Below are 15,485 nucleotides of genomic sequence, written 5' to 3'. Positions count from 1 at the left end.
CCACGTGCTGCGCAATTCTGCGGTACGACCACCCGACCTCCCACTCTCGCTCAAACTCCGTCAATTGCACAAACGGTTCATATACACGCTGTCCCGGCACGCTAACAATGTTACAGACACAGACGGAGCTTCGTATGACATGGAAAAATGGCTGCAACTGGTTCTGGCGGTGACGAACTGTTGCGCAGCTTGCAACATACCACTGCTGATAGCGCGGTTCCTGGTGCGTCAGCAACGCTGCATGTTTGATCATCGCATGCACTGCCCTCTCGTAGTGTCCCGTGCAAGTATGGCAGGCCTTATTCACTTGCTTCAAGGTGTTCTTTTTTCATTTTATATCTTAATTAAGGCCCCAGCTGCTACCTACTTCATCCTTCCGTTGCCGAAAACCTTCAATTTATTGGTGCGACTATAAATCACTAGGAAAAACGGTGCTCGTTAGGATGACTATCACCCAACGGTACACTTATTTTAATTTGGTTTTAATTTTTTAACATTTCAGCTGATGGACGAAGAGGTCGTGGTCGAAGGAAACTCTCCTGGCTGTGGAATTTACCGGGATTGGACAGGACTAGATTCGAGTAGACTGATAAGGACAAACGAACACCGTTGCAGATTTCGATGTGACTGAGACTTTTTACTTTCCACCCCTGCAAGTAGAACATTTCAAATGCGAATTTTATGTAATTATAAAAAAATAAGATTCTAAATATATCTCCAGATGGTTCATTAATACGGCATCTCATAAGGACGTGGAGACCCGCAGTTGTCGATTTACACGAGTTACAGTTTAAATTGCACCAATGGTTACATTTAGGGGTATTCAAATTGCAGCGGCGGCCACAACCTTAATAGCAGCTGCCTGTCCGATGCGGTAAAGGCGTCCCCGGTTCACCAGGTAGGATATGGGTTCGGTTCCCTGTCAGAAAGCCGAAAAAATTAAGAAGCGGGATTTTCACTTCCGGAGGTGCAAATAGCCATTAGGTTCACACAGCCTACATAAGAAAATGAGTACCAGTTTAATTCTTGGAGGCAAAGGTGGCTGGGCGTAGAGCTAACCACTCTACCCCACCAAGTGCTGAGGTTACGGATAGGGGAAGACTTTACCTTCCACCCCTGCAAGGGCCTTCATGGTCTGCACGGAGATTACTTTACTCCTTTTTGGTCAAAATCTTAATCGCGCTATTATTCTACCCTCAAGAATCTATGTCACATATACCCCGACGATAAGTCCCTAAATGATAGATTTAAAAATATTTTGCCTCTGTATTAAGGCAATTTTAATTGATGGGAGACAGTTCTTTTTAGAGTTAGTGCCTGTATCAAATTATATGCAATGATTGGACCTTGCCCCTAATGTTCATGCAAAGCTCATAACAAAACCGTTGTGCATGTAGAGTATACTTGTTATTCGCTTCAATAAGTTTGCGTTCTAAATTATTACTGCCAAAAAATACGGACTCGAATCATTTTGGGAAGAAAGTTTCTATACGACTCTTCAGAAGCGTACAACAAAGAATGATTCTCGAAGAACTGATGATGAAGTGCAAATTATTTGCGACAATAAAAATGTAAGACCCGACCGGGAATCGAACACGGGGCCTTCTGAACCGAAGGTCAGTGTGCTGACCATTTAGCCAAGGAGTTGGAATTCGGTAATTTTCTTCACAATTCTCTTTACGTCGCACCGACACAGATAGTTGTTATGGTGACGATATAGTAGGAAAGGGGTAGGAGTGGGAAGGAAGCGGCCGTGCCCTTAATTGAGGTACAGCCCCAGCATTTTCCTGGTGTGAAAATGGGAAACCACGGAAAACCATCTGTAGAGCTGTCGACAGTGGGGTTCAAACCCACTATCTCCCGGATGTAAGCTGACAGCTGTGAAACCCTAACCGCGTGGTCAACTCGCTCGGTTACACATAGTCTGCCTCCGCTGTTCAAATGAGGCAGGAGAGGAGGCATCAGTGATTGAGGGCACAGGCAGTTGAAAGCAGTTGCAAGTTTCTTGCAAATCCTGCCGTATTACTCAAACAGAAAGAAAGTGTAAACAGTACTAGATTCAGCTAGGGAACTCGTAGTCACCAATTCATAATCCCAAGCTGCAAACCTCCGCGGGTTTCCCTTTTAGTCACCTCTTACGACAGACAAGGGGTACGGTGGATATATTCTACAGACAGGGAGAGGAGGAGAACTGTAAACTAGCGACATCGTCTCTCTTAATCTCATTTACTGAGAGGATGGGAGACAAGAGAAAGGGAAGGAGATGCAGTAAATGCGAACAATTAGAAATCTGAGGTTAGTGTGAGGGTCATGTTTGTTTAGGAAAGATTCACGGCAATTATTGCGACTTGGCCCGTTCTGGCAACACAAGACCTAGCACTTTCTCTGAGTTATGTCAGCAAGGAACACTTTCACACAGAGAGGCAGCGAAGAAAGAAAGTTGATCCTGATGCAGCGGGAGAAAGTATCAGGCTCCGTAGTACTTCCCGCTCTTGAGTTCGGCGAAAAGCAGTTTGAATAATTAAGGCGAAGTTCCTCAAGCCTCCCGATCAGTATAAAATTTAACTCAATTTTTTTCTCCACTGGGAATGACGTTAGTAGGCAAATAAGCGCGAGTGGAGTTTTTAAATGTAGGGAAGATGTAATGTAATGTTATATTTTTACATCCAGCTAACTACTTTTTTGACGGTTTTTTGGAGACGCCGAGGTGCCGGAATGTTGTCCCGCTGGACGTTTTTTTTACGTGCGAGTAAATCTGCCGGCACGAGACTGAAGTATTCGAGCACCTTCAAATACCACCGGACTGAGCCAGAATCGAACCTGCCATGTTGGGGTCAAAAGGCCAGCGCTTCAACCGTCTGAGGCACTCAGCCCGGCTCATAACACGAAGATCTAGTTGGTGTTCCAGGAAATAAACTGGGGTTAATACTCAGTTAAAAAAACAAAACGAAAATGGCAAACTATGGACCATATAGAGCCATCAATATCTTCTTCGCTTCCCTTCCCAGAACCTCTTTATTCATTCACTTTTTTCTTTCTCTCCTCCTTCGATATTATGAATTTGAGTCTCCATTTTGGTGGGTTTTCTTCGAACGCCTGTTACACGAGACGCGCTCGTCAACATTCTGCCCGCAGATAGCAGTAGCAAACAACGGCAGTGTATTGGACTAGACAACTTGGCTTTGTTATCTTCCCTATTAACTCCTCAATCACCACCTTGTTTTTGACTTAAATAAGTCTTATGGCTGGGGATCATCCAAATATTTGTGTTACGTAACGCGACAAAATATGTGACGGAATTGTAACTGTAGCAACCGTGCAGGCAGTGATGTAAGGTATGGTTGGATGACGAGACACTGTCACCTAGCAATTATGCGGGCAGTGATGTAAGGTATGGACGGATGGATGGCCGGACACTGTTACCTAGCAACCATGCAGGCAGTGATGTAAGGTATGGATGGATGGCCGGACAATGTTACCTAGCAACCATGCAGGCAGTGATGTAAGGTATGGATGGATGGATGGCCAGACAATGTTACCTAGCAACCATGCAGGCAGTGATGTAAGGTATGGATGGATGGCCGGACAATGTTACCTAGCAACCATGCAGGCAGTGATGTAAGGTATGGACGGATGGATGGCCGGACACTGTTACCTAGCAACCATGCAGGCAGTGATGTAAGGTATGGATGGATGGCCGGACAATGTTACCTAGCAACCATGCAGGCAGTGATGTAAGGTATGGATGGATGGATGGCCAGACAATGTTACCTAGCAAGCATGCAGGCAGTGATGTAAGGTATGGATGTACGACTAGACAATGTTACCTAGCAAGCATGCAGGCAGTGATGTAAGGTATGGATGGATGGCCGGACAATGTTACCTAGCAACCATGCAGGCAGTGATGTAAGGTATGGATGGATGGATGGATGGCCAGACAATGTTACCTAGCAAGCATGCAGGCAGTGATGTAAGGTATGGATGTACGACTAGACAATGTTACCTAGCAAGCATGCAGGCAGTGATGTAAGGTATGGATGGATGGCCGGGCAGTGTTACTTAGCAAGCATGCAGGCAGTGATGTAAGGTATGGATGTACGACTAGACAATGTTACCTAGCAAGCATGCAGGCAGTGATGTAAGGTATGGTTGGATGACGAGACAATGTCACCTAGCAACTATGCGGGCAGTGATGTAAGGTATGGACGGATGGCCGGACAGTGTTACCTAGCAACCATGCAGGCAGTGATGTAAGGTACGGATGTATGACCAGACAATGTTACCTAGCAACTATGCAGGCAGTGAGGTAAGGTATGGATGGATGGTTACCTACCAATTATGCAGGCAGTGATGTAAGGTATGGATGGATGGTCAGACAATGTCACCTAGCAACCGTGCAGGCAGTGATGTAAGGTATGGATGGATGGCCGGACAATGTTACCTAGCAACCATGCAGGCAGTGATGTAAGGTATGGATGGATGGTCAGACAATGTTACCTAGCAAACATGCAGACAGTGATGCAAGGTATGGATGGATGGCCGGACAATGTTACCTAGCAACCGTGCAGGCTGTAATGTTAGGTATGGATGGATGGCCGGACAATGTTACCTAGCAACCATGCAGGCAGTGATGTAAGGTATGGATGGATGGATGGATGGATGGTCAGACAATGGTACCTAGCAGCCGTGCAGGCAGTGATGTAAGGTACGGGTGGAGGGCCAGACAATGTTACCTAGCAAGCATGCAGGCAGTGATGTAAGGTATGGATGGATGGCTAGACAATGTTACCTAGCAGCCGTGCAGGCAGTGATGTAAGGTATGGATGGATGGTCAGACAATGTTACCTAGCAGCCGTGCAGGCAGTGATGTAAGGTATGGGTGGATGGATGGCCAGACAATGTTACCTAGCAAGCATGCAGGCAGTGATGTAAGGTATGGATGGATGGCCGGACAATGTTACCTAGCAGCCGTGCAGGCAGTGATGTAAGGTATGGATGGATGGCCAAACAATGTTACCTAGCAATCATGAAGGCAGTGATGTAAGGTATGGATGGATGGCCGGACATTGTTACCTAGCAACCATGCAGGCAATGATGTAAGGTATGGATGGATGGCCGGACAATATTACCTAGCAACCGAGCAGGCAGTGATGTAAGGTATGGATGGATGGCCGGACAATATTACCTAGCAACCGTGCAGGCTGTAATGTAAGGTATGGATGGATGGTCAGACAATGGTACTCAGCAGCCTTGCAGGCAGTGATGTAAGGTATGGATGGATGGCCGGACAATGTTACCTAGCAGCCTTGCAGGCAGTGATGTAAGGTATGGATGGATGGATGGCCAGACAATGTTACCTAGCAAGCATGCAGGCAGTGATGTAAGGTATGGATGGATGGCCGGACAATGTTACCTAGCAACCGAGCAGGCAGTGATGTAAGGTATGGATGGATGGCCGGACAATGTTACCTAGCAACCGTGCAGGCTGTAATGTAAGGTATGGATGGATGGTCAGACAATGGTACTCAGCAGCCGTGCAGGCAGTGATGTAAGGTACGGATGGATGGATGGCCAGACAATGTTACCTAGAAACCATGAAGGTAGTGATGTAAGGTGGATGGCCAAACAGTGTTACCTAAGGGATGAAAGGAGTGGAGGTATGGTTGCTGTATAAAATGAGGGTTGATCCACTGAGGTTACCATGTAGATAAACCTGATGGCCAGCTCGTGTTGCTTGGAGGTGGCAAACCTCTCACTTCTGAATTAGATATTGTCGCAAGCAGTTCAGTGTAAGTTATATTATGTTTCTGTTTCCGTTTTCTGGCCGTTATTAAGTTTCTAACGGTATGTTAAATACTAATTCCGTACACTTGTTTTATTTCAATACATATTTTGTGCATGAAAGGGAGAGAGAAGCCCGGGAATCATCCACCTCGTGAAAATATACCGCCTGCCGTGGTGCGAGAATTCATCACCAAGGAAGGGAAATGATATGTACCACAAGGGAATTCTTTGAAGAGGAGGCTATTAGTTTTTCGGAAAAGGAATGTTCCTTTAATTCCATTCCAAGGAGTCCAGGAACGCCCTGCCAAATGTCTTAGAGTTAGCAAAAGTACTGTGACTAGAGTTACAATGGAGAAATGCAACAAATCAGACGAGGGTTCATCTAAACAGTTCACGCCTGGAAAGAAGAGGCCTAGGAATTTCCGAATTACAAAGCTGGATCCGTTTAAAAAGCATGTTACTCGCTATTTGACAGGCTATAGTCACCGCACATTTTAAGGAATAATAATATTATTGATTTTGCGCCCTGTCCACTACTTTTGCGATTTTCGGAGACGACGAGGTGTCTATCGACACGAAGCCGACGTATTTGATCACCTTCAAATACCAACGGACTGAGCTAGGATCGAACCTGCTGAGTTGGGCTCAGAAGGCCCACGCTCTGCTGTCTGAGCTTATCATTCCTGACCCTGTTAAAGGTATTCGAACATGAGACTAAGTCAGTCATAGTACCAGACAGTCGAAAACCGAACACACAGGTCTGAACAAACGAACAAGTGAGCCGAAAGCCAGGGGAAGGAGAAATGGTACGTCCAACGCTCCTCCCTCCAGCTCTGTCTGTCAAAAAGTTTCTTTAAATATTTCTGGTATACCAAACGTGCAGGCAGTGACGTAAGGTACAGATGGATGGCCAGACAGTGTTACCTAGCAACCGTGCAGGCTGTGATGTAAGGTATAGATGGATGGTCAGACAATGTTACCTAGCAACCGTCCAGGCTGTGATGTAAGGTATGGCTGGTTGGTCAGACAATATTCCCTAGCAACCGTGCAGGCTGTGATGTAAGGTATAGATGGATGGCCAGACAATGTTACCTAGCAACCATGCAGGCTGGCTGGTTCCCGTCTGAAATTAGCAGCCGTTGATGAGTGGCCATGACCGAGAGACATATTTATGATCATTTGATTTTCGCAAAAGTTAAAGTAGTTTCTTTTTTTGTCATGGAGGAGAGACTCGTTCTGTATACAGCGTAACGTTTGTTACAAACGCGAAAGCAAGGTAAACTGCCCCTTTGCACATATATCCTACAATGCGTTGGTACTGAGATATGCGTGTTGCTCATCGCCACTACCTTACTGACGTTCTTGTCGTCCACTGTCCGTTTCGTTCATCGACGAGGCCACATTTGGAAGAGATGGCATCATAAGCTTGCCTAACACACACGTGGGCATTTGAAAATGGATGTCGCTAATCATCAACAACGCTTTGGACGCAATGCGTGGCGCGTGTGTGTCTGTGTGTAGTATTATCCATGATCATCTGATCGGCCTACACATGCTACATCTAGAACTGTATGGACCAGCGTATCTGACCACTTGATTGACACGCTGCACATAGCAGTTCGCCGCACCATCTGGTTAGTGAATGATGGGGTTCCAACACGCTTCAATTCGTATGTAAGCCGTGTTTTAGGCAAAACCTTCCTAAGATAGCGGATCGGACTTCGAGGACCAGTGCATTGGCCTACCCGGTCTCCTGACATTTCTCTACTGAACTTTTATATTTGTGGACGCATGAAAAGTATGGGGTACGCTACTCCAGTTAATGACATCAACGACCAGAAACAGTGTATCAGCAAAGCCTGGGCAACTTTTCGACAGGACCCAGGTATCCAGTAACTGTGGAGGCTGCTCATGGCGGATTCTTTGACCATCTCCTGTGATGTGGCCTATGCACGTCCTGTAACTCCGTAACCCAATAACGACGCACTTTAAGGAGATTTGCTCATAGGGACATTGGCATCATAAAGTTGTATAACACACACGTGAGTAATTTGGCAATAAATAAATAAATAAATAAATAAATAAATAAATAAATAAATAAATAAATAAATAAATAAATAAATAAATAAATAAATAAATAATCGTTCCTACTGTATTGACTTTTTATTTATGGCTTTTGTACGTTCGTCTCTGAACGTTGCATTGAAGTCTCCGAAACATGAACTTTTGTTTATAAACTCCGAATGTTATACTTATTATTCCAGTGTGTATGCACATTGAGCTTAATAATAATAAATTTAATAAGGAAGTATATGAAACATTTAGAGAGACTTACCTGGACATCGAGTGGGACTTGACCTGACTGACTCTGCGAAATCTCGTAGTCGGATTGTGGTACAGGGATGGCCGCCACCAATCCAAGTACGCAGACGGCACACACAGCTAACGTCTCCCACCTCATGCTGAAATCAGAAAAGTACACGATAAGTTAGGATCGGTGCTTGCTTCTTCAGATTGTCGATGTCCAAGAGAAAACATACTATAGCAAAGCGTGGAATACAAAACTTTAAGAGGTTCCATCACGTGTCACAGCGGATTGTTTTCGTCGTTCTAAATGTAGATTTTATTCAAATTCTTCACATTCATCCCATAGGTTTATTGAATATTATTTTTCTACCTAGGCGTCTTTTATATAATCAATCAATCAATCAATCAATCAATCAATCAATCAATCAATCAATCAATCAATCAATCAATCAATCAATCAATCAATCAATCAATCAATCAATCAATCAATCAATCAATCAATCAATCAATCAATCAATCAATCAATCAATCAATCAATCAATCAATCAATCAATCAATCAATCAATCAATCAATCAATCAATCAATCAATCAATCAATCAATCAATCAATCAATCAATCAATCAATCAATCAATCAATCAATCAATCAATCAATCAATCAATCAATCAATCAATCAATCAATCAATCAATCAATCAATCAATCAATCAATCAATCAATCAATCAATCAATCAATCAATCAATCAATCAATCAATCAATCAATCAATCAATCAATCAATCAATCAATCAATCAATCAATCAATCAATCAATCAATCAATCAATCAATCAATCAATCAATCAATCAATCAATCAATCAATCAATCAATCAATCAATCAATCAATCAATCAATCAATCAATCAATCAATCAATCAATCAATCAATCAATCAATCAATCAAATAAATAAATAAATAAATAAATAAATAAATAAATAAATAAATAAATAAATAAATAAATGACTGGATTTATGTCTGGCTAACTGAATGAATGAAAAAAATACTCGTTCGTACTTTATTGACTTTTTATGTAGGCTTTTGTACGTTCGTCTATTAACTTTGCATTGAAATCTCCGAACTTCTCTGTTTCTTTACCATTCAGGAATTGTATGAACTGCCGGGCGTAGAGCTAACCACTCTGTCCCACCAAGTGCCGAGGTTACGGATAGCGGAAGCCTTTACCTTCCACCCGTCCCAAGGCGTTCATGGCCTGTACAGAGATGGCTTTGCTGTTCTTGAATTGTATGATTTTTTATAAATGGACTTTAAACAATTTATGCCGCTTCTCGCAATGACAAGACAGTGACAGTCTCACTAATAAACGGTGTATACTTTTTACATAAGGTTTATACACGGTTTATGTCCAATTTGTTACTAATAAACCGTGTATAAGCCTCCTGTGTATACATGTGTTATAGTTATTCCCTGAATTACTTGTACAGACCAGGACCCTTGTATAAGCGCTGTATAGCAGCGAGTGACGAAAAAGAAACGAGTGATAAGATTATTTTAATGGCATTTACTGTCTGCAGTAATATAATCGTGGTGATATATCCGACTTATCCATTGTGTACGCATTGAAAGAACGTAAAATAATGTTGATGTTCTCCACAATATTTTTAACATACAGTAGAAGACAGAACATTTTGAGGTTATGGTGGCTGGAAATGTTCATAAAATAAAACACTTTAAGAGGCGGGGTGACCCATTTCTCTTAGATGACGAAAGTTTTAAAATTAAATATCGATTTACGAAGGAATTTGCTCGAATTGTCATTAACACAGTCAGAAATTACTTACTGGTAATGAATGATTCCAGATGAGGATTTATATCTTGCGAATTTCAAGTTCTCACAGTACTAAGGACATGAGCGCGGAAACAGGTTATTAATTATTACTGTGGAACGTTTCCTCTTAATTTGAGGATCCATTATGCACCCTTCTGCCTTTGTTCTTTGTACTAAGAACCCCCACGCACAAGCAAGCACTCACAAACTACACAGACTTCACAAACACAATTTAATTGTCCTCAAGAATTGTACATTTATCACTGATTTTTATTTGATCTCTATTTTACGACTGATAAAATGAACACTGCACTGCATACGACTGTCTGGAGATTTAAAAGGGCACTGTTTGGGAGATCCCTACTGGCCAATCAGCCAGACAGCCAGTAGTGTCACGCGTGAAATGTAAACAAACGAGACGTTCTTCCTGTCGTAAATTAAGAACTACGCGAGATAAAGGCTTGAGGTTTGTTTTAAAAATAACTTCCGTATCCGAAAACCTTTTGTATCCTTGACCTCTCGTATAAAGTTAATCGTAAAGACGTTGGCCAGCGACTGATTTTTCGTGCTTGAGCATCCAATTAAGGCCACGGCCGCTTCCTTCCCATTCCTAGGCCTTTCCTGTCCCATCGTCGCCATAAGACCTATCTGTGTCGGTGCGACGTAAAGAAAATAGCAAAAAAAAAAAAATCTGGAAAATAGACGCCGACTGCTGGATTTCAGAGGCATTTCCTCCACCGGTTTGGACATGGCCCTCCACAGTTGCCAAAAACAAAAACAAAAACAAAAACAAAACAAAACAAAACAAAACAAGTACCACTTAGAAATAGAAGGCCAGCGACCACGTAGGCGGTGAAAGTAGAGGTGGAATGACACTATGTTATAAGGATTTGAAGATATTTGGCTAGCACCTCAAGATGCATTTGATTGAACGAAGTGGCATTCAAAGGTCCGCAGACGGTGCACCAGCGGCCATACGCTCGCACGTTGATGATGTTTGTACATTATTATGCCACGAAAATCTACCCTTCTTCAAAAAAGGATGACAGTAACTCAAAGAAACCTTATATGGGCGATCGGAACGGACAGTGAATGTTACTTTGAAAGGAGTCTTCTTCTGAGATCGTTCCACTACTAGACATTGTTGATGTTTATCTTCGTCCATGAAGGCCGTGCGTACTCTAGCGGAAGAAGCACATAATTCACCACACCTCACGCTTAGTTCACAGATACTGATCTTAAGGTCTTGTTAGCTGAGGCGTGAGTTCCAAGCTCAGACCTAGTAACACAGTGAATTCTTTGAAGTTCCTTGTATCACATTCGAAGTGCAAAGAAGATGGTTGTGTTCAAGGACGACGTGAATTTGCTGTAGACCTATTTCTACTATATACCTCGTCTCCCTAGAGAGCCTCCGTGGCTCAGGCGGGAGCGTGCCGGCCTCTCACCTCTGGGTTCCGGGGTTCAAATCCTCGTCATTCCATGTGAGATTTGTGCTGGACGAAGGGGAGACGGGATAGGTTTTTTTCCGGGTACTCCGGTTTTTCCTGTCATATTTCATTCCAGCAACATTCTCCAATATAATTTCATTTCATCTGTTATTTATTAATCATTGCCTCAGAGGAGTGCGACAGGCTTTGGCACCCGGCACAATTCCTATCCTCGCCGCTAGATGGGGCTTCATTCATTTCATTCCTGACCTGGTCGAATGACTGGAAACAGGATTTTCATTTTCATTTTCATTTCATTTTATTCACTTCGTCGTACTACGAGTTGGTATGGTACAATACATTCAGGTGTTCCCTTGTTCGACTTAATACACGTTTATATACATCACATCATCAACCACTAAAGAGACATGCTTCGCTCCATGTAGGGTTGTCCTCAAGAAAGACAACCGGCCGTGCTGGAAATAACACTCAGAGAAAAATTGTTCACTTAGGCCATTTGCAACTTGTGCAAGTGGCAATGAACAAGATAGATGATGGGTTCGAACCCTACTGTTGGGAGCCCTAAAGGCGGATTTCTGTAATTGCCCATTTTCACACCGGACAAATGCTGGGGCTGTAACTTAATTAAGGCCACGGCTGCTTCCTTCCCACTCCTAACCCTTTCCTGTCCCATCGTCGCCATTAGACAGGTGCGATGTAAATCAAATTTTAAATTTTAAATAAAATCCCACGTCTAACAATGATATTAAGTACTGCAGCTTTACACATAAGAGAAATCCCAACAAAACGTGAAACTGTTGACTGAAATTTGATGAAATTTGTTATGGTGACTTACGAAATCATTTTCTTTTGAACTTCAGTTCTTATCTTCGAACTTACTTAGGAAGAAAATACATCCAACTTATTCTCATTATAAGTCCGTTTCAGTTTAGTTAATAGGTGTATTTTTTTATTTTTTCGTGTAACAGTGAAATGAACATTTTTGATTATTATTATAGGGTGGGTTTGTTTCAAGGGCAAATAGTGAGGTTGTATGAACTTTCACAACAACAACAACAACAACAACAACAACAACAACAACAACAACAACAACAACAACAACAACAACAACAACGACAACAACAACGAAAAGGAATAAATATAGAAAATGGTGGTTATGGGATTCAATGGCAATTATGATAACAAGGTTTCGTTAAAAGAAAATTGGCACAAGTTGCGGTTATAAACGAGGCGTGAAAAGTGCAATTGAAGCACGTATGTGTTTGGTACGGTACTTATTGAAATATACTACTTCTTTTTTATTTTTAGGTATATTTAATATAATTTCTGTATAATTCTTAGACCGGTGGTCAAATTTATGAAAACAATATTTTTTTTCTTTTGTCATTTATACAACATTTTTAGTCAACCCTCAATTAGTGTTCAATGCAAATTTTCTGATAAATCATTAATTTAGTGTATATTTAGTGTATATTGAGAATGTAATGAAAACCAGAGACCAATGAGATCGATTAATTCATTATAATTAAATTTAATACAATAAAACATATTTTTACCTCAAAACATTTTTACTGTTTTGTCACTTAATATTGTAGTTCTTAATACTAATTTATTTCGTTAATACAAATTATTGTTATTTAATTATGTAGAAACCAAGGATTCCAGGCGTTTTTTTCAACTGGATCAGTTCCGTTTTAGGAAGGAATTTTATCTCGATGTCCTAACAAATTCTGACTAGGCTGCAAAATGTCCCGTTTTCCTCTAAAGGAGCTGAAATGCCTAATGTATATATTCAAATGCACTTTCATTGCCGCCCGTTGTCTAATTTTAATACAATAACACTCAAAGGATCAAAGGCTTCACGTAAGGATTGCCAAGTCAGTTTAATTTTTTGAAAAATTATTACGATCTTTCTTGTCTAGAGTTCTTTGAAATGATATCTTACGATGGCAAACTCTTGAAAAGTTTTTCACTCTTCCGAACATAGAAAGACCCAGGTTCGATTTCAGGCCGGGCCAGGATTTTTATCCGCCTTTGATTTTTCCTAATATGGTAAACCTTCGACCTCCAAATCAACAGTTGTGTGTGATTATAAGGAATGTGATTGGCACTTAGTGATAAGACTGGATTTAATAGAGCTACAATATCGTGATTTTTGTAAAACAAAATGTGTTTACTAAAATAATCTGAGCTTAAGTTAAAATATATTTCTAAATGGAGCTAATTACACTAAACTTCCATTTAAAATATATCTAGCATCATTCCATCGACTGTATGATACTGATAATAACACTAGAATACACACTATACCTTTAAACGACAAATATATATATATATATGCTCTCCTGACGTGGGACTGTTGTGGTATTAAAGCATTTTGCGTACAAGGAACGAAGTGTCCCAGTTTTTCATTTTGAAACTTTGCGATCGCAACGGAAGCACATTTTGGGTGCGTGCATGTGTATTTCTAGTAACTATTTAATAATTTTAAATGTCTAAATATTGACTTTTAAGGGATTAACAGTCCTACATAGGTTAATCACATTGTTAGGAGATGACATTGTAATAAAATTCAAGAGATGTTACTTGTTGTGTATGTTCTAGTAAATCAGGTCACAGGGTACTTACATGGGATATTTCGACGCTCTCTGAACTAGCGGGAGTGTCGAGTTACATGCTCGGCTACCTGACAAGTGCCGTGTCCACACTGACCACCGTGGGCGCGCACCTTGTTGAGTAATCAACTGCGCGATCAAGGTGTCAGGAATACTAATTGATGATAGTCATGTCTTGAAAGGGCGCCAGAACTTTCATCGTCATGCTCTGTGCCCTATGGGCAGACATTGTTACATTCGAGATGTTCAGGATCTCGTGCCTCAGAATATACAGTGCCGGCCAAAAGTTTAAGACCACTTCCCACTCCTAGTCCTTTCCTATCCCATCGCCACCATAAGATCTGTCTGTGTTGGTGCGACGTAAATCAAATTGTGAAATTAAAAAAATCCGAGTACTGGTATTACGTACACATAGTCGCAGGGAGCATTCTTTGATTTTAGGCGTCATCAACGGGTTAGGGACCACCGATAGATTAGACACAGATTTTCATAATTTCAAATCAAGAGATATGCAGAACTAGACAAGGACACAACGCTGCTTTCAAAAAATCCACAGTTCACTTCAGGCAACCAACTTCATGTTGAAAACATCCTAGGGATATGAGCTACGAATTTTAGGTCAATAAACTATGATCAAGTATGAGAATATATTATTTATTTATTCCTAAAAATTACAATCCTTTTTTAAAATCATCGTTACCTGGTCGATTTGATTAACAGTTTGCCTTTTTTCTACCACTACCATCGCTGATGAGTGTCAATGCATTGTTCCAATTAAGCACCACTACGAACGCTAATGTGAGTCAATGCAGAGTTTCACTTAAGCCATTACAACTCTGTTGGGTGTGGACCTTTTTACAACAAATAAGAAAACACCTAAGGGTATTGAACCAAGGAACACATTACAGAATAATTACGTAAGTAAGTTTTTTGGTTAGGATTTGAATAAAAAGGAAAACGAGTCAAGAAACACGCGATTTTAGGCTTTTTCAAGAACTGCATTTAGGCTAGAAGTGATGTTCCGAAATTTGATATTTTGGTTTGATAGAGCTATCCAAGACTCACAATTTGAAAACTTTGTGGGCCCTTTAGGCCTTCAATTTTCGGCACAATTGAGGAAATTGCTTAATATTACGTTTCTCATTGTATGGGGGCCCCTAGTTTGCCAAGAAATGTTTAGTTCAATCACAGAGGTTTGCAGTCTGAATGATGAGAGGCATAACAGCTATAATAATGATCTACGTACAATCGAAACAGGTTGTAACGACTACGAAAGGACCGTTAACTAACGGCGATAATCGCACAAACCGGTTTTTGTTTTTGTTGCTAAAAACATCAAAATATCTGTAAGTTTTAGGCTTCGCACTTGCACGGTTAATTAATGGAATAAGCGTTAATCTTCAAGAATCAGAACGACCTTGTGCCTTGAAATCACCGCTATGTGACAATGTTGAAGGGAAAAATACTGGCCCGCAGCACATGTATTACTTGGAACGAAAATTCGTTGATAT

At 41.3% G+C, this 15,485-nt stretch overlaps 1 protein-coding gene across 1 annotated transcript in view; it reads right to left on the bottom strand.

The window, feature by feature from the left end:
* The window catches only part of LOC136872270 (uncharacterized), a 141,418-nt gene extending 127,377 nt beyond the window's left edge, over nt 1-14,041 (bottom strand). The window contains exons 1-2 of the mRNA XM_067146094.2: nt 13,988-14,041; nt 8,120-8,246 (exon numbers count right to left, since the gene is read on the bottom strand). Of these exons, the coding sequence (XP_067002195.1) occupies nt 8,120-8,245 (126 nt within the window). The 5' untranslated portion in view covers nt 8,246; nt 13,988-14,041. The remainder of the gene's footprint in view (nt 1-8,119; nt 8,247-13,987) is intronic.
* Between the last annotated feature and the right edge of the window lie 1,444 nt (nt 14,042-15,485).

The sequence above is a fragment of the Anabrus simplex genome, chromosome 1 (assembly GCF_040414725.1).
Source record: "Anabrus simplex isolate iqAnaSimp1 chromosome 1, ASM4041472v1, whole genome shotgun sequence".
In the NCBI taxonomy this organism is placed as follows: domain Eukaryota; kingdom Metazoa; phylum Arthropoda; class Insecta; order Orthoptera; family Tettigoniidae; genus Anabrus; species Anabrus simplex.
Note: the sequence above shows the minus strand (reverse complement) of the source record. Positions and strands in the feature narration are given on the sequence as shown.